Raw genomic sequence first — 23,500 nt, forward strand, 5'->3', positions numbered from 1 at the left:
AAACTGGGAGGCAGAGGTTGCAGTGAGCTGAGATCGCACCACTGCACACCAGCCTGGGCAGCAGAGTGAGACTCCATCTCACAAATATATAAATACATAGTTATTTTCAACATAAAAACACACAAACTAATGCTCAGAAACACCTGGATATGGCCTTAATACAGAATCGTGTGGTGTGTGTGTGTGTGTGTGTGTGTAAAATGACATGGGAAACAGTCTTTGAAGATTAGTGGCTTAGATTAGGTACTTAAACAACATTATTAAAGGTTATCATCAAATTACATTTGTTTGGCCAATCTTATTTCTCTGGGTGATTCAGTCTAGAAAAGAAACAACACCCTAAAGATGGTCAGATATGGTGCTAAAGGAATTAAAGAATGATGACTTTTTTCTTTGCTTAGGAATAAATAGGAATTCTAAACTTCACCCAAAATTAAAAAGATAAAGAGAAAAGGCTGGGCGTGGTGGCTCAGGCCTGTAATCCCAGCACTTTGGGAGGCCAAGGTGGGTGGATCACGAGGTCAAGAGATCGAGACTATCCAGGCCAACATGGTGAAATCCTGTCTCTAAAAAACAAAAACAAAACAAAAAAAACACCACAAGCTAAAAAAAAAAAGTCATTAGATCAATCTGACCAAGAACTTACGTTGGCTACATGTTTAGATGCATGAGTCGACTTCCACAAACGTCCGATGAGGAGTTTTAAGAGAGGCCGCTTTTGTCAAAATGCTGGGAAATGAAAGAATGAGTCACTTTATTGCTTGATGTCAAAATCTTGGTGAGCTCTGGTTCAGTATTTATAAGTCAAAAAACAGTCTTGTAAAATGTGGCTCAGGCAGTCAGCCACGAAGTGGTTGGTGACCCCAAACTCCTTCCTCCACTATGGCGTGCAAAGCCAATGGCCAAGACAGTGTGCCTCCTGCAGTGGGGCTCTCCTCTAGCAAATGCCACTTGGGAGATTTGCCCAGCAAAACCTGGTGTGATTTTTGCCATCCTAGACAGACACTATTGAGATGGGGTTTAAATAGCCAGTTAGCCACCGTCAGAATAAAGCCCTTGATGGGAAGAAGGCTTAAGGACATCTGCCAGACATACAAAGGACTTATGTGCCATGTGGAACCATCTCTCCCTGAATGTATATTCTGGGATTTATTCTACTAACACGTGATTTCCCATTCAATGCTCACAGAAAGCAGAGACATGCACCTGGAGTCAGAGCCAGAACAATCCTGGGTTCCTCCCGGAGCTGGTTCTTCCACTCATGATAGCCACAGCCTCCGTCCCCTTGTAGGAACTCCTAAGGATCCTTAGCTCTGACAAGGAAGGTTCCCCGGACCCCTGCAGCCCTGTAGCTAGCCTTAGGGCAGCTATTCAAGCCATTACTTTTTTCCCTCTAAGTATCATGTCCTGACCCTAAATTGCAGTCATTCTGGCCCAAATCTGGCAGATTTTTTCCCCACACTGCTGCAGAAGAGAACCTCCTTCCCTGGAAGGCTATCTAAATTCAAGACAACCAGAGCCATCTCCTTAAGGACGGGGATGGTAACCTTTCCATTTACGCAGAATTCAAATTCAGCACTCTCTGCCTCTCAACAGTGCACTCTTGCTCTCTCTCTCTCTCTCTCTGAACATGGGTATCTATTCTGCTCCAACAAATCTGTAAGCACTTTTCTTTCTCAAAAACAACTTTATTGAGATGTACTTTACCTACCAATTCAGTGATTCCTGATGCACTTACAGAGCTGTGTAACCATGGCCATCATCTTTTTCTTTTTTTTTGACACGGAGTTTCGCTCTTGTTACCCAGGCTGGAGTGCAATGGCGCGATCTCAGCTCACCGCAACCTCCGCCTCCTGGGTTCAGGCAATTCTCCTGCCTCAGCCTCCTGAGTAGCTGGGACTACAGGCACGCGCCATCATGCCCAGCTAATTTTTTGTATTTTTAGTAGAGATGGGGTTTCACCATGTTGACCAGGATGGTCTCGATCTGTTGACCTCGTGATCCACCCGCCTCGGCCTCCCAAAGTGCTGGGATTACAGGCTTGAGCCACCGTGCCCGGCCATCTATTTTTAAACGGCAATAAAACCTCTCCAGTGTCCTCGGGCCTAGGAGTTCCAAGAGGGCAGGGATCTACCTGCCTTGTTAGCCACTCCAGGCCCAGCACCCGGCAAAGGGCAGGAGTTCAATAGAGTATCTGTGAATAGATGGTGTCCTTATGTCAGTCTGCAACTTCCATAGCCCTGTTTTCCAGACTCAAGAAATAACTACTTCTTTCTTCCACTGGAAACTGGATTCAGCTAATATCCCTAAGAGAGGCAGAACGGCCTCCAAGCTTCCCACTGACTGGTAAGCCCTTTTGGAAAGGAGTCGGGAAGTAAGAGACAGCAAGTGGTAAAGATCTGAAGTTGCAGTAGAATCTCTCCCGCTGGACTTGCAAAAGCAAATTGCCATGCTGTGGAGAGGGCCACAGGGCAGGGCATGGCAGGTGGCCTCTAGGAACCAGCCTCTAACTGATAGACTGCAAGGAACTGCATTCTGATTCTGCCAACAGCAGTGTGAGCCCTGAAGACAACTCCAAGCTCCAGAGAGGCAGGCTGGCTGACACTGTGACGTCAGCCTATGAGACCCTGAGCAGAGAATCCAGCCATGCCAAACCCAGACTTCTGAGCTACAGAATTTGTGCGCTAATAAATGCGTGTTGTTCTAAGCCACTGAGTTTGTGATCTTGTAACACAGCAATAGAAAACTAATATATGGCCAGGCACAGTGGCTCACTTTGGGAAGCCGAGGTGGGTGGATCACGTGAGGTCAAGAGTTCAAGACCAGCCTGGCCAACACGGTGAGACCCCCGTCTCCACTAAAAATACAAAAATTTCCCAGGTGTGGTGGTGCACGCCTGTAGTCCCAGCTACTAGGGAAGCTGAGGTGGAGAATTGCTTAAACCCAAGAGGCAGAGGTTGCAGTGAGCTGAGATCATGCCACTGCACTCCAGCCTGGGCAACAGAGCAAGACTATGTCTCAAACAAAAAAAAGAAAAGAGACCAGGCATGGTGGCTCACCCCTGTAACCCCAGCACTTTGGGAGGCCAAGGCGGGTGGATCATCTGAGGTCAAGAGTTCAAGATCAGCCTGGCCAACAAGGTGAAACCTCATCTCTACTAAAAATACAAAAATTAGCCAGACGTGGTGGTGAGCATCTGTAATCCCAGCTACTCGGGAGGCTGAGGCAGGAGAATCATTTGAACCCAGGAGGCGAAGGTTGCAGTGACCCAAGATCACGCCATTGTACTCCAGCCTGGATGCAAGAGCAAGACTCCGTCTCAAAATGAAAAAAAGAAAAGGAAAGAAAACTAATATACACCCTCTTCTGGGAGGTAGGAGGAAAGCAGTCTGATTACAGTAACTCCAAGATATATATGACTGATTTCAAACTTCTCAGGGGTATCACTAAGGAATTTTTTAAATGAAGATATTTTAAATACAAAAGAATCTCTAATTGGTAAAATTTCAAGCAGTATAAAATGTAAGTGAAAAAGTTTTAAACGATTTTTTAGGACATAGAGGATCAGGGTTCCTAAGAAGGTTTCCATTTTTTTCAGCTTCCTATCCATTCTCTTAGCAAGTATTTCCCAAGTGTGGACCCTAAGTTTAAGCACCAGAGCCATACTATCCAATATGGCAGCCACAAGCCATTCATGGTCCTTGAGCACTGCAGGGTGGCCAGTGCAAATTAAGATGTATGTCCACAGAAAATACACACTCGATTTCATAGACTTAGTGTGAAAATAAATAAAAGATCATATCAGTGTTTTCTCATGTGGATTACATGTTGAAAAGATAACGACGGCAATAGATAACAAACAAGTAAACACAGTAAGTACAAATTGCGATAAATGCTATGAAGGAATAAACAGGTGTGGAGAGGTAGATGACAGGGGAAATGATCAGGGAGAATATTAAAAGAAAGCTACTTTTTTTTTTTTTTATTTTATTTTGAGATGGAGTCTCACTCTGTCACCCAGACTGGAGTATAGCCTCGATCTCAGCTCAGTGCAACCTCCACCTCCCAGGTTCAAGCAATTCTCCTTCCTCAGTCTCCCGAGTAGCTGGGATTACAGGGGCACTACCACCATTACCAGCTAATTTTTAGGTTTTTAGTAGAGATGGGGTTTCACTATGTTGGCCAGGCTGGTCTCAAACTCCCGACCTCTAGTGACCCATCCTCCTCGGCCTCCCAAAGTGCAGGGATTACAGGTGTAAACCACTGCACCCAGCCAGGGGAAAGCTATTTTAGATGAGGAAAGCTGCTGTAGATGGAGTGTCAGGAAAGACGATGCTAAGGGTGTGATGTTTCACTTACAAACACACGAGTTTGGTATAAACTGTCAAGTTCTAACCCAGGACAGCAGTAGGGGTTAGGAGCATGAAAGGGCGGTAAAAGGCAGGTTGGTCAATTGCAGGCCATCACACTGCTGTCTTCCCACTGGGTCCCATGTAAATGGTGCCCCCTGGCGGTGTGCAGCCTTGCGACCCTTGTTCATTTGAATGATTTGGATGCTATTTGCAAATTCGAGGTTGCATAGCACAAAAAGTAAAGCTTCCAAGATAATTTTTCTAGACAACTTTACATTTTCCAGATACGATTGGTTTGTCCGTTTTAAATCCAAGGTTTCATCCTCCTTGGAACCTACAGGAAAAATCCTCACTTGGGAATACCACAAAATGCCTTATTTCTAGTCTGAAATTCTTTCCCTCTCCCAGTGGGCTGAATTTGTTAAAGAGACATGAAAGCTTCTCACTACAAGTTAGCTGATTTCTTTTTTTTAAGACGGAGTTTTGATCCTGTTACCCAGGCTGGAGTGCAATGGCGATCTTGGCTCACCGCAACCTCCGCCTCCTGGATTCAGGCAATTCTCCTGCCTCAGTCTCCTGAGTAGCTGGGATTACAGGCCCACGCCACCATGCCCAGATAATTTTTTGTATTTTTTAGTTGAGACGGGGTTTCACCATGTTGACCAGGATAGTCTCGATCTTTTAACCTTGTGATCCACCCGCCTCGGCCTCCCAAAGTGCTGGGATTACAGGCATGAGCCACCGCGCCAGGCCTCAAGTTAGCTGATTTCTAGAACTCAGTCTGTTTCTCTGAACTGGGGCAAAAGTGTTACTTAGTTTTCAAAAAAAGTTTTCAGACTTGCCTGACACTACAGACCTCCAGGCAACAGAAAGCAGGCCAAAGCCCACAGGAGCCAGCCCGGGTGCTGCAGTCTCACTCAGGCCGCTAAAGCAATGAACCTAGACGTACCTTTCCAGTAATTACTGCTCCTGAAAAACACATTTACTGCCTGTCATTGTGCATACACTTTTATATTTTTATAAACTTAAAACGTTGTGGTTTCCCCCTCCCCATCCCATACATACACATCTGTAGGAGGGGGAAGCACTTAAAGAGGTTGAATGTTTAAAGTGTATTAATTTATTCTAGGCTGGGCACAGTGGCTCACCCTGTAATCCCAGCACTTTGGAAGGCCGAGGCAGGAAGATCACAAGGTCAGGAGTTTGAGACCAGCCTCCTCACATAGTGAAACCCCACCTCTACTAAAAATACAACAACAAAAAAATTAGCTGGGCGTGGTGGCAGGCACATGTAATCCCAGCTACTCAGGAGGCTGAGGTACGTGAATTGCTTGAAACCTGGGAGGTGGAGGTTGCAGTGAGCCGAGATACCGCCACTGCACCCCTGTCTGGGTGACAAGAGCAAGAGTGGAGAGGGAAGCGGGGAGAGGGGAGGGGGAGAAGGGAGAGGGGAGGGGGGAGAGGGAGAGGTGAGAGGGAAAAGGAGAGGGGAAAGGGGAGGACAGGAAGAGGGAGAGGGGAGAGAAGAGAAGGAAAGGGGAAAGGAAAGGGAAAGAGAAGGGAAAAAACATTAATTTATTTTAATGTCTACAATAAATAATATTCTCCATTCACCTAAAACAACAGCCTTTCTGAAATGAATTAGTTACTTAGCTTTGGAATATCAGTCACACTCATGCAATCAGACACAAGGTTTCTAAACTGACTTGTAAGAGCCTTAGAAACTTCCTCCCTATCACAGTAAGAAAAAGCAAAAGTTAACTGCTACCTACTTTTTATTTATTTATGTTTGTTTGTTTATTTATTTATTTATTTTTGAGGCAGAGTCTTGCTCTGTCGCCCAGGCTGGAGTGCAGTGGTGCGATCTCAGCTCACTGCAACCTCTGCTTCTCAGGTTCAAGCGATTCTCCTGCCTCAGCCTCCCGAGCAGCTGGGACTATAGGCACACAGCTAATTTTTGTATTTTTAGTAGAGACAGGATTTCACCATATTGGCCAGGCTGGTCTAAAACTCCTGACCTCGTGATCCACCTGCCTTGGCCTCCCAAAGTGCTGGGATTACAGGCATGAGCCACCGTGCCTGGCCAATTACTACCTACTCAATTACTACCTACTTTTAACCAGGGTTTTGTTAACAACAGTTTGCTTTCCTGCTCCCTGAATCTGTTTCCTGTGTCTGGTAGTCCCACCCAAGTCACTGGGAAAATACAGCGTCCTTCACGGACAGAGTCAATTTCACTGACCAGCCAGAAGGACAGCATCTGCTCCTTGTCTGTTCCATTAGTGTTGAAAGGTTTGCACAAACCTATTAACCCGCCCTCCTTTCCCTGTGCCGGTTATGACAAAAAACGGAGCTTTGCAAGACAGCTGGGCAAACCTCCACTGTCCCCTGGCTGTGGAACAAGCCAAGGAAACTACCTGGATCGCCTAGAAATCACACTCATGACCCTGACCGTGGTCCCTTCTCAACAGAAAACTTAAATAAAAACAACCTCAAAATCGTGCTCATTCTTGAGAAAACTTTTTATACAATTATCTTATTCAGAATAAGATTTTTATACCAGACAGAGCTACTATGCCAACAGCAACCTTAAAATCTCTTCCTTTCAATAATTTCTGCCTTGATATGTTTGCAGATGCCTTTCAGGAAAATGGTGTGTGTTTTGTTGTTGTTTCGCTTATTTGTTTGTTTGTTTTGAAGCAGAGTCTGGCTCTGTCGCCCAGGCTGAGTGCAGTGGCGCAATCTCAGGTCACTGCAGCCTCCGCCTCTTGGGTTCAAGCTATTCTCACGCCTCAGCCTCCCGAGTAGCTGGGATTATAGGTGTGCACTACCACGCCTGGCTAATTTTTTGAATTTTAGTACAGACGGAGTTTCACCGTGTTACCCAGGCTGGTCGAAAACTCCTGTGCTGAGGCAATCCGCCCGCCTCAGCCTCCAAGTCTTGGGATTACAGGCGTGACCTACGGCATCCAACGACAATGGTTTAAAGCAGAGAACAGGGAGCACTGTTCGACATTTCGGCATCTCTATTCATGCCATTCCAGAGCCGGCGCCACCCCTCATCCCAAATCCCTTCTCAGAAATGTGCGCAACAAAACTCTCCGGGGACCCTGGGGGAGCCCGGATGAAGTGCACTGGTTCCCTGCCAGGGCAAAGAACAAAAGAATACTCTGTATGAAAAAGCTGTTTTTCTTTTCTTTCCTTTCTCTTTTCTGGGAGAGGAGCGAAGTGTTTCTATTTTTCTGCGTTGTGCACCAAATCCCCAAAGACTACAGATCAATCCCCAAAAGTACACACATTAATGTGAATGCAGTCAGAACGGGAGATGCTGAGCAAGAACTGTTGTTAAACAGTAAAGAAAGCATTGAAAACAAAAGCATTCCTGCCTTAGATATTAGGAGCGCCTCTGGAGAGACACTCATTTTACTAACACCCTCTGGGGTGAGGGTGGCGGGTGCAGGGTGATCTTCAGACTGTGCTCCAAGGAGCCTCCTTGATGAGCAGGTGACTCCCTGGGACCAAGGAGTGGCTGGGGGAGGAGGTGGGTCACCCTTCCAGTAGCTTCCAATGGGGCTACCCTATGTGTCCCACTAAGTAGACACAAAGTCAGAGTCCCCAGCCACCTTCAACTAGAGACTAAAACCACAGTACTTGCTTTACTCATGGGTCCTCGGGGGAATATTTTCTTCCAGCAAGGAATCCCAGAGGAGGGAGAATTCCACACAATAGAATCGCCTTGAGGCTTAAAAGAGACCTGGTTCTAGCCTAGAGTTTCTCATGAGGTAGACGACTGAACTGCACCTTCTACAAATCTAGACTTCATTATAAAATAAAATGGCTTGATTATAAATAATCTCCAATAGTCGTTTTAAGTCTAAAACTGCAGAATCGGCTGGGCGCGGTGGTTCACACCTGTAATCCCAGCACATCGGGAGGCCAAGGCGGGACGATCACCTGAAAAGCCTGGCCAACGTGGTGAAACCCCGTCTCTACAAAAATTAGCCAGGCATAGTGCTGGTGGTGAGCACCTGTAATCCCAGCTACTGGGAGGCTGAAGCAGGAGAATTGCTGGAATCTGGGAGGCAGAGGTTGCAATGAGTCAAGATCATGCCACTGCATTCCAGCTTGGGCAACAGAGGAAGATTTCATCTCAAAAAAACAACCAAACAGAAAAAACTCTAGAATCTATGTCACCAAGTGTTTCAAATGAAGATAATGACAACTGTCTCTGGATAGCAACTCTCAGCTCTCAGGAACTTTTCCTTGTTCAAACTTTCCAACAGACTTATATTGAGTTCAGAGACCACTACCTTGAACACAAACAAGGGATTAATTTTTAATTAGAATTTATGGAATGTTACTTCTATTAATTCTTTACTCTGAAATTAACATTTTAAACACACACACACACACACACACACACACACACACACACACTGAAAACCCTACCAACACTCTAATCTAGACCGCAGTTCAGCTTTTATTTTCTTGATCTCCCAGAGCTGTTCTTTTTTCCTGGAACTAGGGAACATTTTATGTGTTAAAATAAGGCTGGAGAAATAGAAGCTGGTACCATCTATAGGAAGTCAACGGCCTCTGATTTTTCATTTAGTTGATAGTGCTGACTTGATCTGTTTTCAAGAAATGTTTTTCCTTTTGCTGGATTAAATACTAGTGACAGGCAAAAGCAGAGTAAGGAAAAACAAATAATGGGTTTCACCAAGCTCTCCTTCTGACTTGGCTATTAACTAGTTGCGTGTCCTGGAGCACATTACCTAACCTTTCTGAATCTCAATGTATTCATCTGCAAAATATGGATAATAACACACCACTGCCACTAATGCTCCTGTGCTGCTGCCATCAGAGGGTTAAATGAGAGAAAAAGGGTAAGGCCAGGCCCAGGAACAGGCAAAGTGTTGGTTCTCTCGCTGACTCTCCAAAGCCTGAGCATTGGCTTCATTTTCAAAAGTATGGACACGGCTACCCATGAACTCTTGTGGTTAAACAGAAACAAGTTCCAGAGGTTCCTTGTAGGTTGAATCAGGTCCAGAGCCAACCAAGAGTCAAAGCAAAAGTGAAGCTCCTGGGCCAGGTGCAGTGGCTCATGCCTGTAATCCCAGCACTTTAAGAGGCGGAGGCAGGAGGACCCTCAAGCCCAGAGTTCAAGACCAACCTGGGCAACATAGCCAGTCCCTGTCTCCACAAAAAGTGAACAAATTAGCCGGGTTGGTGGTACACGCCTGTTGTCCCACCTACTCAGGAGGCTGAGGTGGGAGAATCACTTGAGCCCAGGAGATGGAGGCTGCAGTGAGCCAGGATCATGCCACTGCACTCCAGCCTGGGTGACAGAGCAAGACCCTGTCTCAAAAAAAGAGAAAAATAAAAGGAAGAAGAAGAAGAAAAGTCAGGCTTCCAAAGTCTGACTAAAAATCTTACCTAAACATCTTCTTTGAAAAAACCCAAGTTGCTTCCTAGTTTTCAATGTTAAGATCAGTGGAAAAGGAGATGATGGGACACTAGGGGTTTAACAGCTGGCAAACTAGGCCTCATTTCTTCAGCCATCATCAGATTTAGCTAATCTGAATTCTTCTAACTGGAAATATCTATTAATCTAAATTGCCCTCCTGCTTCTCTGACAAAACAAAAAATGACTTCAGAATATGAACCTGACAAAAACGGAGTCATATGTTACCAAATGAATTATACAATGAAGAGTTTATATAATTATATTACAGGCGGAGTCTAATGAGTCTGATTATGTTGGCCAATTAAAGGAAGGGTCAGCTGGGCGAGGTGGCTCATGCCCACAATCCCAGCACTTTAGGAGGCTGAGGCGGGCAGATCATCTGAGGTCAGGAGTTTGAGACCAGCTCAGATAACATGGCAAAACCCTGCCTCTACTAAAAATACAAAAATTAGCCAGACATGGTGGCGCACGACTGTAATCCCAGCTAGTCAGGAGGCTGAGGCAGGAGAATCACTTGAACCTGGGAGGTGAAGGTTGCAGTGAGCAGAGATGGAGCCATTGCACTCCAGCCTGGGCAACAACAGTGAAACTCCATCTCAAAAAAAAAAGAAAGAAAGAACAAAAGAAAGGGCCTCCACCTATATCACTGAAATGTAATTACCCCACCGTGTACCTGTGGGTATTTCTGTGCAAAAACAGAATGGTAAAAACATCTGCCTGAGTGTTTCAGAAAGCCTGAAAAGGGAGCCAACTAGGATAAGGAGATTTTGTAGGTAGTAGAGAAGATTCTAGAACTGGTCCTTTTCCTGATTATTACTTGCAATTTTCTGTGTATTTCAAGCAGTCCCAACATTGCTCCTAGAATCCTAACTCATATCAACAAACAAGGTCATGAGGAGAGAGAGTAGAGGGATCCATGCCTCCCAGCTGAACTACTCCAGCTCAGCTGCCCACAAGGTGCAAAGATCTCCACCTTTTCTGGAAAGACTCCTAAACACCAGTCCCATTCATTTGCCTTTGCTTCTCCACAAAGCTATGTGCTGCCTCTCCACGTTCAAGGTCGTATACAACTCGAATCTCTGCCTACCCACCTGGCATCCACTCTTCCCAACCCTGCTTAAATGCTCCCTCCTCAAATGCCAAGGAACTCCAAAACTCGGTTGATCATTCTGGTGGGAGCTGATCTCTCTCTCCCTCCTTGGCAGCCTGTGTCCCCGTGATACGTTTTGTAAACTGGTGGCTTTTTTGATCTTGTCTTGGAATGTACTTCAGTCTTGCCTTAACCCTTGGTCCAGATGGCAAATCCAGACAGCCCCTGTGAGTGAGCTCAGCCACGTTCTCAGGTAGGTGTCTTTTTCTCCCCCAAAGCACATCGCCCCTCTCACCCAGTAGTGGCTCAATGACATATCTGATAGTTTGAAGTCACTGGATTTAAGTATAAAGACTGTTTGGGTCGCTGATTTCATGTGTGTTGCCATACCAAACCACCCTAGTGAGTTTCACGTGGGCTTGCTTGGCTTTAGACTCCCTGGCTGTCCCTGGACAGAGACGCTCAGCAGTCGTGAAATCACCACAAAGGTGGGGAGGAAGAAGGGGAAGAAAGGGAAGCCGGGGCTGGAATAATCCTCTCTGAGTCACCACTTCCTGAATGCCGGAGCTCGCAGCTTCGCAGGATCGGGAGAAGGGCAGCAGAGCCGCGCGTGGAGGACGAGCCCCCGCCCCGTGCCCCGCGCCCCCAGCCGGCAGCCACGGCCCCGGCACCACGTGCTGGAGCGCCCTCCTGTGGCCGCGCCGCAGCCCCCGTCGCTCTCGGCTCGCGAGCCGACCAAGCAAGCTCCCGGCGGCGGAAGAAACAAGAGACGCAGAAAGTTTCCGAGCCAGGCGGTTTGCGAAAGGACGGAGCCGTGTCTGGGAGCCTCGAAGGGCTGACGTGCCGGGAGCGGCGCCCAAGCCCGCGGCGACGGCGAGAAGTCGGACCCGGAAAGATCTCCCCCTAGGGCTCCGAGGTGCCCCCCGCGGGGCTCGGGGCGTGCAGATCCCGAGGGCGCAGGGCTTCTCCTCGTACTCCGACCAGACCTCAGAGGGCGGAGAGGGAAGGCTGGGCCCACTGTCAGGACGGGGTGTCCCCCACACCCCAGCTACAGCGCGCACTGGGGGCCCTTGGGTTTGCTTTATTCATTTTCTTATTTGGAGAGAGGGGGCGCACCCACTCCTTTTGGCTCATTGTGAACCCCAACAGTCTGGATTCTGGGCGCCCCCAAAGAGCCCGCCCGGAGTCCGCCGCCCCACCCAGCACCGCCCTCCCCGGCCCGGGTGACTAGTGGAAGCTGCAAATGCGCCCCCTTGTCTCCTCCAGCCTTCGGGCTTGCGAGGTACGGTCCACCTGGGTTTCCTGCCTCCCGCCGGGGCTCGCCGGCCGGGAGGCGGCGGCGGGGATACCGGAGCGGGCGAGGCCGGGCCGGGCGCGGCGCTTACCTCGTCCACGGTGAGCGGCATGCAGATCCGGTACTCCTTCAGCAGCATGGTCCTGCCGGCCGCGGACCCCCAGGGCGGGAAGCGGGGGGCGCCCCCCAGACCAGCAAGGCTGCCGCCCAGGCGCAGGGCAGGGCGCCCGGAGCCCAGCGCTCGGAGCCGGCGGGCGAAGCAGCCCCCGCGGCGCGCTCAGCTCCTGGCTTCCTCCTCTCCGCCCCGTAGCATGTCAGGGTTTGGGTCTGGGGTGTTCGCGGCTTCCCCGCCTCCTCCGTCGCCGAGGCCGGTGCTCCCGGAACGCGGTGTTGCAAAGTCAGGCAGCAGGGAGACCCGCTGGGGACGGCTCTGATCCTCAGCCCGAGGTGGTAGGAGCGGCCGCCAGATCAGGACATGCCCGGCAGCGGGCGAGGGAGGAAAAAAAGAGAGGTTCCCCAAAATCAAAACGAATGCACAAAAGTCCCCCGCTCAATCCGCCCCCGAAAGCAGACGGGAACCTGGCGACCGCCCTCCTTCAGCGGGTCTGCCCGAGGCTAATGTCACCAGGAACACATAGCAGCCGGAGCCGGAGATGCTGACTTTCCAGACAAAGGCTCGATCGGCTCCTCTCCGCAGGCGGTAAACAAGATTTCCTGCTCTTTTTAGGGCCGGTCCCCGCGCCGCTCTGGGGCTCGGCTCCGGGAGAAAAGGGAAGCCGCCGCCGCGGCCGCTCGGCTCTGCCCGCCTGGGGCCCCGGGCGCCTCCAACCTCGGCTCGCGGCTGCCAGGGGCGGGTGGGAGGAAGCTGGCGCCTTCCGCGCGCGTCCCCTCCCCCGAGTCCCTCGGCTCCCCGGGCGCCGTGCGTGCCCGCGAGTTTGCAGCCACCTTGCCGGGGCCGGAGCGTCCGCGCCGATGCAGTGTGCCTGGGGCCGGGAGGTGGGTGCGGGAGGAGCGAGCGCGAGCGAGGCTGACATCAGCAGCGGCCGCGGCGGGGAGGGTAGCCCCATCCGGCCAATGGGGAAATGGCAAAGAATGTGGAGGATTTAAACAAAACAGCATGTCTCTGCCAGACGGCGGGGCTGCTCGGGAGCGGAGCCCGGCGGGCGCTGGGGAGGCTCGGGCAGAGGGGCTTCCCTCGGCTCCTTTGCCCTCTGAATCCGCTCTCCAATGTGCTCTGAGTACCACTGTGCTCCGTGCAGCCCCTCTGGGCAGTTTCTGGTCCCCTGGCCCTAGGGACAAGTCACTAATGCCCACCACCTATTTGGGGTCCAGTCAGCAGGTCCAGGGCTGGAGAGGCAAAGGGTGGGATTTGGGAGTCCGAGAACAAACCCTTGCCTGGTTTCAGAGGAGAGATCCTGGAAAACTGGGAAGTGCAGCCGTATGAATGGAAATGAAGTACAAACGGGCGGGGGGGTGGGGGGAGGACAACCAGAGAGAACAGAAACCCCACGTAGCCTGTTACCTCGCCTGGCCCGGCTCTGCAATCTTTCTGCAGATTGTTCAGGCTCCGCACAGCAGAAAGAAAGGGTAGGTTTTTGGATCCGCACTCCTAAGTTCAAAAAGTCACAGTGAAATGTCAATGAAAATGCCTGGGGTGTTGCTATTTCATCCATATTAAACAGATCCCTCATTTTAACCACAAGAAGCACATTCTTCAGTTACTCAGGAAGCAGCATGGAACTACTGAGGACTGTTTTTCATTTGTCTGGTATTTTTCAACTTGTTTTTCTGAAAAGTTGCCGGATGAAAAATGCATCAGTTGCCTGTATGAGAATAACCTGTAAGCATTATCTTTTCTCCGAAAAATCTTCATGCTCTGAAGTCCTGAGGCTAGAGCTTGGATGGCGATACTGATGCCTCAATATAGTATTTTGAATTGTGTTTAATAAGTAATTAACCAATATGATGATGATGGGCTTGTGGCAAAAGTCATCCAGAGGACTGGAGAGAATTTATAACTGTGTGAACTGATACAGACCCTGCTAGGAAAATGATACCCTATATCCAGCTTATATTTTAGTGGAAACTATTTTCCAGATAAATGCTTTCCAGAGTTGGCTCAGAAATATTCACAGCAACTAATTAAAGCTAAACCAAATTCCTCGAGGTGGAAAATCTAAATCTGACACTGCAGTGTTGAATAATAACACATTGAAAGTCTGTGATATGGAAAGAAACTCAAGCTGTTTTTTCTTTTTTTTTTACTTTTACTTGAAAACAAGTGGAAGACCTAATAATCTTCCCAGAGGCAGGAAGGCAAGGGATTGGCTAGCCACACATACGCATGCATGTAGGACATCGGGATGTGTAGGCTGGGTTCCTGGTTCCTGGACATTTCCTGACACTGATTCTGGAAGGATATATTCTACTGATGGGTGACACGGTTGAGGAGCGACTTCTCTGAATTTCCCAAACTGTAAATTGTCACATATATGCTTCCTCCGACACCCCTCCTATTGTTGTTCTTGTTTTTGAGACAGAATTTCGCTCTTGTTGCCCAGTCTGGAGTGCAATGGTGCAATCTCAGCTCACTGCAACCTCCACCTCCGGGATTCAAGCAAGTCTCCTGCCTCAGGCTCCAGAGTAGCTGGGATTACAGGTGCCTGTAACCATGCCTGGCTAATTTTGTATTTTTAGTAGAGACGAGGTTTCACCATGTTGGCCAGGCTGGTCTCAAACTCCTGAGCTCAGGTGATCACCTCGGCCTCCCAAAGTGCTGGGATTACAGGCACGAGCCACCACCATGCCAGGCCCACCCCTCCTGTTGTAAGGTGATCTTTCCATCAGATTCTCAATTTTCTTTTCATTCAGTGCATCCACAGACCTGGTCATATTAATGCTGTGCAAGTACAGCTCTCATCCTGCCACCTTCAAAACCTTTTAGTGATTCCCAGCCGGGCTTGATGGCTCACGCCTATATAATCCCAGCACTTTGGGAAGCTGAGGAGGGCTGATTGCATGAGCCCACAAGTTCAAGACCAGTCTGGGCAACATGGCAAAACCCTGTCTCCAAAATGTAAAAAATATATATATATAAACCTTTTAGTGGGCCGGGCGCGGTAGCTCACGCCTATAATCCCAGCACTTTGGGAGGCCAAGGCAGGTGGATCACGAGGTCAAGAGATTGAGACCATTCTGGTCAACATGGTGAAACCCCGTCTCTACTAAAAATACAAAAAATTAGCTGGGCATGGTGGCGCGTGCCTGTAATCCCAGCTACTCAGGAGGCTGAGGCAGGAGAATTGCCTGAACTCAGGAAGCGGAGGTTTCGGTGAGCCGAGATCGCGCCATTGCACTCCAGCCTGGGTAACAAGAGCGAAACTCCGTCTCAAAAAACCTTTTAGTGATTCTCTATGGCCTAATGAGCTAGTCAAAATCCCTTGGTAGGAGGTTCAAGGCTCTGGACCTATCTTTCCCACATTAGTCAATTACCCTTCCCAACCCAACTCCAACCAAATAGAAGAGTTGGTTGGCTGCAAAAGCCCCTCCTCCCCTGCCACCTCTCTACCTTAACCCTTTTGTTGGTCCCATTGCCTTCACAGAGAATTCCTCTCCCCAGCTCAATCCCCATGACACCATTTTAAAGCTGGGCCTTGGCAATCTGTGCTTCAGACAGTGGTTCTGATAGCAGTGAGCTGGAGAGGAGAGCAGAGGGGAGGGCGGGGTGTAGGGCACAGGGAGGGCATATTCATTCATAAGTCATGCACACTGAGGGCGGGGCGCGCCATCTACTGGCCAAGCGCAGTGGTTTAAAAATAATGAAGTCCTGTCCTCAGCAAGTGTCTGGCAAGAATTGTATCTTTGTTTCTTCTCAACCAATGAAGTCGCAATATCTACTTACAAAGAGCCTTGAAGCTGTTGCTATCATCATTACGGATAGTCATGATGTTCCATTAACAAGGTACAATCTGCCATGGCTGATCATCACATTTTTAAATGGGGGTGGGGCACAAAAGGCAAAAAGAGGAACAAAAGAGTAAAGTTACCAGAGAGGAATGATAAGACAAAGAGGAAAAGAATATGAGGTTCTGCATGTCTGTGACAACATCTGTTCTCAGATAAGTGACAGCCCCAGAAAGCGGGGGCTCTCAAAACACGGGAGGGGGTACCGGCACACTGAAATCATCTAAGAAGACTTTCGACCTATTCTCTTTGAGGCATTCTGATGATCTCTTTAATTCTGTTTGTGTGAAAAAAAGTAACAAAGGCTTGACCCACCTCTGTAAATAGCCTCTGAAAGAAGAATGTATTAACAGGAATTTCTGATGATTAAAAAATGAAGGCCAGGAGCAGTGGCTCAGGCCTATGATCCCAGCACTTTGGGAGGCCGAGGCAGGTGGATCACTTGAGGTCAGGAGTTCGAGACCACCTGGCTAATATGGTGAAATCCTGTCTCTACTAAAAATACAAAAATTAGGTGGGCGTGGTGGCTTGCACCTGTAGTTCTAGCTGGAGGTTAGTTCTAGTTGTAGTTCTAGTTGGGAGGCTGAGGCAGGAGAATCTCTTGAATCCGGGAGGTGGAGGTTGCAGCGAGCTGAGATCATGCCACTGCACTCCAGCCTGGGTGACAGAACAAGACTCCATCTCAAAAAAAAAAAAAATTTGTCCCTTCTCTCCCATTTATTTATTATATACTCTCATTTATTTATATTCTTTCCCATTTATTTTCTCCTGTTTATTATATATGTATATATATAATCTGCATGGATTTGTACTTATTTTATACTTTAAGTTATAATCAACATTACGTTATTTATTTTGCTGTTCAGATAGTTCCAGCATTGGCCATTGGGAGTTCTTTCTGGTTGGCGCCTATGTCCTTTTGACATGGCCTCTTTTTTATAACATTTTCTTTTTCTTTTTTTTTTAATGGAGACAGGGTTTCACCATGTTGGTCACGTTGATCTTGACCTGACCTCAAGTGATCCACCTCAAGTGATCCAACTCCTGACCTCAAGTGATCCACCCGCCTCGGCCTCCCAAAGTGCTGGGATTACAGGCGTGAGCCACTGCACCAAGCCTTTTATAACATTTTAAAAATCAAATGTTATTCTTGCAATTAATTAATTTTTTTGAAACAGAGTCTTCCTTTGTCGCCCAGGTCTCTTGCAGTGGTGCAATATCAGCTCACTGCAACCTCCACCTCCCAAGCTCAAGTGGTTCTCCTGCCTCGGCCTCCCAAGTAGCTGGGACTACAGGCACATGTCACCATGCCAGGCTAATTTTTGTATTTCTTTTGCAGAGATGGTGTTTTGCCATGTTATTCAGGCTGGTCTGAAACATTTGAACTCAAGTGATCCAGCTGCCTCAGCCTCCCAAAGTGCTGGGTTCATCGGTGTGAGCCATCATGCCCAGGCTACAATTAATTTTTGTATTAAATAAGCTTGCTTAATCCCAACAAAGTCTAAGTGTTTGTGTGTGTGTTTGTGTTAACCTGTATATCTGATCTTGTTTGGTTACTAAGCTAATGTTAAATTCTTTTTTTTTTTTGAGACAGAGTCTTACTCTGTTGCCAGGCGCCAGGCTGGAGTGCAGCGACGCTCACTGCAACCTGTGCAACCTCCACCTCCTGGGTTGAAGCAATTCTCCTGCCTCAGCCTCCCAAGTAGCTGGGACTACAGGCACTCACCACAATGCCCAGCTAATTATTGTATTTTTTAGTAGAGACGGGGTTTCACCATGTTGGCCAGGATGGTTTCAATCTCTTGACCTCGTGTTCCACCCACCTCCGTCTCCCAAAGTGCTGGGATTATAGGCATGAGCCGCACCCGGCCATGTTAAATTCTTCCTTTCTTTTTTTTTAAGACGGGGTTTCACTGTGTTGGTCAGGCAGATCTTGAACTCCCGACCTCAGGTGATCTGCCCGCCTTGGCCTCCAAAGTGCTTGGATTACAGGTGTGAGCCACTACCCCCGGCCAAATTATTTCTTAATAAAATGACATATAGGAAGTCCCAAGGCAATTCTTATGTGTAGAGAGCCACCCACCTATCAGGCCTCTGTTAAATACAGAGAATGTCTTTGATGTAGAATTGCTTGTAGCTGTGCAGTACATGCCCATAAAATAAAAGTAAATTGGCCGGGCGCGGTGGCTCACGCCTATAATCCCAGCACTTTGGGAGGCCAAGGCATGTGGATCAAGAGATCGAGACCATCCTGGTCAACAAGGTGAAACCCCATCTCTACTAAAAATACAAAAATTAGCTAGGCATGGTGGTGCGTGCCTGTAATCCCAGCTACTCAGGATGCTGAGGCAGGAGAATTGCTTGAACCCAGGAGGCGGAGGTTGTGGTGAGCCGAGATCCTGCCATCGCACTCCAGTCTGGGTAACAACAGCAAAACTCCTTCTCAAATAAATAAGTAAATAAAAATAAAATAAAATAAAAACAAATCGACAATGATGTGTTACAAATTGCTTCACATAGAAAAAAACTGGAGGTTCTGTGGCCAAAGGTATAGTTTCTGTCTTTCTTTTTCTTTCTTTCTTTCTTTTTTTTTTTTGAGAGGGAGTTCGCTCTTGTTGCCCAGGCTGGAGTGCAATGAAGTGATCTTGGCTCACCACAACTTCCACCTCACGGGTTCAAGTGATTCTCCTGCCTCAGCCTCCTGAGTAGCTCCGATTACAGGCATGTGCCACCATGCCCAGCTAATTTTGTTTTTGTTTTGAGACGGAGTTTCCCTCTTGTTACCCAGGCTGGAGTGCAATGGTGCGATCTCGGCTCACCACAACCTCCACCTCTTGGGTTCAGGCAAGTCTCCTGCCTCAGCCTCCTGAGTAGCTGGGACTACAGGCATGTGCCACCACGCCCAGCTAATTTTTTGTATTTTTAGTAGAGACGGGATTTCACCATGTTGACCAGGATGGTCTCGATCTCTTGACCTCATGATCCACCTGCCTCGGCCTCCCAAAGTGCTGGGATTACAGTGTGAGCCACCGCGCCCAGCCCCTTAATTTTGTATTTTTAATAGAGAAAGGGTTTCTCCATGTTGGTCAGGCTGGTCTCAAACTCCTGGCCTCAGGTGATTTGCCCGCTTCAGCCTTCAAAGAGCTGGATTTTCAGGCGTGAGCCACCAAGCCCCGCCAGGGTCTTTTTTAAATAAATAAGATAGTAATAAATTGACCAGAGCAGTGGCTCAGGCCTGTAATCCCAGTTTGTAGTAATTTGTTACAGTAGCAAGAGGAAACTAATAGGAAGACTTGTGTTGACTTTGTGTTGACATAATTCACTTGATATAACTGCATCTGGCATGAAGAAATTCCAACACAGGACCAAGAAAGTTACTCAAATGCTAAAATACAATGTAATTTTCTCTACAAAATGATTCACAATATAGGCAACTTACAAAAACAAATATTTTACACACAACATTTCGGGAACATTTCTGTAATGTAACCCCCATGGTTTTAGATACCATATATGTATGTATAAATGCCTCCCAAGTTCAAATCTTTTTTTTTTTTTTTTTTGAGACAGGGCTTGCTCTGTTTCCCAGGCTGGGAGGCAGTGGCATGATCATAGGTCACTGTATCCTCAAACTCCTGGGCTCGAATGATTCGCACACCTCAGCCTCCTGAGTAGCTGGGTTAACAGGCACACCAAGCCCAGCTAATTGTTTGTTTTTTGTTTGTTTGTTATTTAGTCTTTATTTCATAATCATAAACTTAACTCTGCAATCCAGCTAGGCATGGAAGGAAAACATGGAACCCAAAGGGAACTGCAGCGAGAGCACAGATTTTAGGATACTGCGAGCACATGGGGTGGAGGGTGCTCTCCTGAGCTACAGAAGGAATGGTCTGGTGGTTAAGATAAAACACAAGTCAAACTTAGTAAAGTTGTCCACAGTCAGCAATGGTGGTCTTCTTGCTGGCCTTGCCATTCCTGGACCCAAAGCGCTCCATGGCCTTCACAATATTCATGGCTCCTTTCACCTTGCCAAAGACCACATGCTTGCCATCCAACCACTCAGTCTTGACAGTGCAGATGCAAAACTGGGAACCATTTGTGTTTGGTCCAGCATTTGCCATGGACAAGATGCCGGGACCTGTATGCTTTAGGATGAAGTTCTCATCATCACATTCCTCCCCATAGATGGACTTGCCACCAGTGCCATTATGGCGTGTGACGTCACCACCCTGACACATAAACCCTGGAATAATTCTGTGAAAGCAGGAACCCTTATAACCAAATCCTTTCTCTCCAGTGCTCAGAGCACGAAAGTTTTCTGCTGTCTTTGGAAACTTGTCTGCAAACAGCTCAAAGGAGAAGAACACGGTGGGGTCGACCATGGCTGATACTACAAGGCTTCAGGCAGCGGCGGCGGCTGCCTAGCTAATTGTTAACATATTTTGTAGAAACAGGGTCTTGCTATGTTGCCCAGGCTGGTCTTGAACTCCTGGCCTCAGAGATCCTCCTGCCTCAGCTGGGATTACAGGCATGAGCTACTGCGCCTAGCTAATTTTTGTTTTTGTTTTGTTTTGTTTGTTTTTGTTTTTGTTTTTTTAAGACGGAGTTTCACTCTGTCGCCCAGGCTGGAGTGCACTGGTGCAATCTTGGCTCACTACAACCTCTGCCTCCCAGGTTCAAGCGATTTGTGAGCCACTGCACCCGGCTGTTTTTCGTATTTTTAATAGAAATGGGATTTCACCGTGGTGGCCAGGCTGGTCTCGAACTCCTGACCTCAAATGATCTACCTGCCTCAGCTTCCCAAAGTGTTGGGATTACAGGAGTGAGCCGCCGTGCCCGGCTGAGCTCCTCCTTTCCCCTTGACTTGCTTCTCCCTAATCTGTTCCATTTTGGTAAATGGCAACTCTATCTTTCCAGATGCTCAGGTCACAAACCTTGCAGACATGTCTGACCCCTCTCCTCTCACATCCATCAGCAAATCCTGTCTTGGCTCTATCTTCAGTAGATATCCAGAATCCAGTCACTTCTTACCACTTCCACCACCTGAACCTCGGCCTCCCAGGTTCAAGTGATTCTCCTGCCTCAGCCTCCCAAATAGCTGAGATTACAGGCATGTGCCACTACACCTGGCTAATTTTGTATTTTTAGTAGAGAAGGGGTTTCACCATGTTGGTCAGGCTGTTCTTGAACTCCAGGCTTCAGGTGATCATCCGCCTTAGCTTCCCAAAGTGCTGGGATTACAGGCGTAAACCACCGCACCCAACCTACCACCTTGACCTTAGTTCAGATCACCAGGACTTTCATTCTGGATTATTGCAATAACCTCTAGTCTCCTAACTTCTGCCCAATCTAGTCATCACACAGCAGCAAGAATGATTCTTTTAATAAGTAAATCAGCTCACACCCAAAACCCCAAATAGCTTTTCATCTCCCTAGGATTAAAAACCAGTCCAGCTTCTTCTCCAATAAAACACCAAATGGCGGATGACGCCGGTGCAGTGGGGGGGGGGGGGGGGGGCCGGAGGCCCTGGGGGCCCCGGGATGGGGAACAGCGGTGGCTTCCGCGGAGGTTTCGGCAGTGGCATCTGGGGCCGGGGTCGCGGCCGTGGACCGGGCCGGGGCCGAGGCCGCGGAGCTCGCGGAGGCAAAGCCGAGGATAAGGAATGGATGCCTGTTACCAAGTTGGGCCGCCTGGTCAAAGACATGAAGATTAAATCTCTGGAGGAGATCTATCTTTTCTCTCTGCCCATCAAGGAATCTGAAATCATTGACTTTTTCCTGGGGGCGTCTCTCAAGGATGAGGTTTTGAAGATTATGCCGGTGCAGAAGCAGACCCGTGCTGGCCAGCGCACCAGGTTCACTACAACGGTCACGTCGGTCTGGGTGTTAAGTGTTCCAAGGAGGTGGCCACTGCCATCCGTGGGGCCATCATCCTGGCCAAGCTCTCCATTGTCCCCGTGCGCAGAGGCTACTGGGGGAACAAGATCGTCAAGCCCCACACGTCCCTTGCAAGGTGACAGGCCGCTGTGGTTCTGTGCTGGTGCGTCTCATCCCCGTGCCCAGGGGTACTGGCATCGTCTCAGCACCTGTGCCTAAGAAGCTGCTTATGATGGCTGGTATAGATGACTGCTACACCTCAGCTAGGGGCTGCACTGCCACCTTGGGCAACTTTGCCAAGGCCACCTTTGATGCCATCTCTAAGACTTACAGCTACCTGACCCCCGATCTCTGGAAGGAGACAGTGTTCACCAAGTCTCCCTATCAGGAATTCACTGACCACCTTGTCAAGACCCACACCAGTCTCTGTGCAGAGGACCCAAGCTCCAGCTGTGGCTACAACATAGGGTTTTTAAACAAGAAAAATAAAGTGAATTAACATTGTAAAAAAAAAAACAGTCCAGGCCAGGTGAGGTGGCTCATACTTATAATCCCAATACTTTGGGAGGTTTAGGTGGGAGGATCACTTGAGTCCAGAAGTTCAAGACCATTCTGGGCAACATAATGAAACCCTGTCTCTATTTGAAAAATGAAAAAAATTTGGCAGGTGTTGTGGATGCTATAGAGTAGCTGTATTCCCAGCTACTCTGGAGGATCACTTGAGTCTAGGAGGTCGAGGCTGCAGTGAGCTGATTGTGCCACCGCACTCCAGCCTGAGTGACAGAGCAAGACCCCATCTCAAAACAAAAACCCGAGTCCTATAGCTCATGCCTGTAATCTCAGCTACCTAAGAGGCCAGCTACTTGGGAGACAAAGGCAGAAGGATCGCTTGAACCCAGGAGTTCAACACCAGCCTGGGTGACATAGCGGGATCTTCTCTAAAAGAGTAGAAACCAAAAACACCAAGCCCTTACAATGGTCAAGTTGCCCTAAACCCCATCTCCTACGATGTTCACCCTCACTTATTCTGCTCTGGTCACTCTGACTTTGTTCTTCAAACAGGCCAGACATGATCTGATCGCTCTCATCTCAGCGTTCACTCACCTGCTGCAGCCTCTGCCTGAATTCTTCATCCCCCAAATCCCTGCAAGCCCGGCTCCTTACTTACCTTCATTCTTGGCTCACTAGTAATGCCTTGCCTGACCACTTCCAAATGTTTATCAACCCCTGCCCCACCCCCACACATATTTACATATTAATTTTCTGTCTTCTCCCCATTAGAACGTTCACTTTCCATGGCTGGGCATGGTGGCTCAGGCTTGTAATCCCAGCACTTTGGGAGGCTGAGGCAGTCGGATCACCTGAGGTCAGGAGTTTGAGATCAGCCTGGCCAACACAGCAAAACCAGTCTCTACTAAAAATACAAAATTAGCCAGGCATGGTGGTGCACACCTATC

At 48.3% G+C, this 23,500-nt stretch overlaps 1 protein-coding gene, 1 long non-coding RNA gene and 1 pseudogene across 2 annotated transcripts in view; 2 read left to right on the forward strand and 1 right to left on the reverse strand.

Moving 5' to 3' along the window:
- PITPNC1 (phosphatidylinositol transfer protein cytoplasmic 1) overlaps positions 1 to 13,184 on the reverse strand; it is a 311,718-nt gene extending 298,534 nt beyond the window's left edge. The window contains exon 1 of the mRNA XM_002748676.7: positions 12,295 to 13,184. Within this exon, the coding sequence (XP_002748722.1) occupies positions 12,295 to 12,342 (48 nt within the window). The 5' untranslated portion in view covers positions 12,343 to 13,184. The remainder of the gene's footprint in view (positions 1 to 12,294) is intronic.
- On the forward strand, positions 10,964 to 17,665 carry LOC118153754 (uncharacterized). The gene is made up of 2 exons (XR_008481542.2): positions 10,964 to 11,162; positions 17,506 to 17,665. It is a non-coding gene; the product is annotated as an uncharacterized LOC118153754 (long non-coding RNA).
- A 3,954-nt stretch (positions 17,666 to 21,619) lies between these two features.
- On the forward strand, positions 21,620 to 22,510 carry LOC108594049 (small ribosomal subunit protein uS5 pseudogene; annotated as a pseudogene).
- The last annotated feature ends 990 nt before the right edge of the window (positions 22,511 to 23,500 follow it).

This window comes from Callithrix jacchus, chromosome 5, assembly GCF_049354715.1.
Source record: "Callithrix jacchus isolate 240 chromosome 5, calJac240_pri, whole genome shotgun sequence".
Taxonomy (NCBI): Eukaryota; Metazoa; Chordata; class Mammalia; order Primates; family Cebidae; genus Callithrix; species Callithrix jacchus.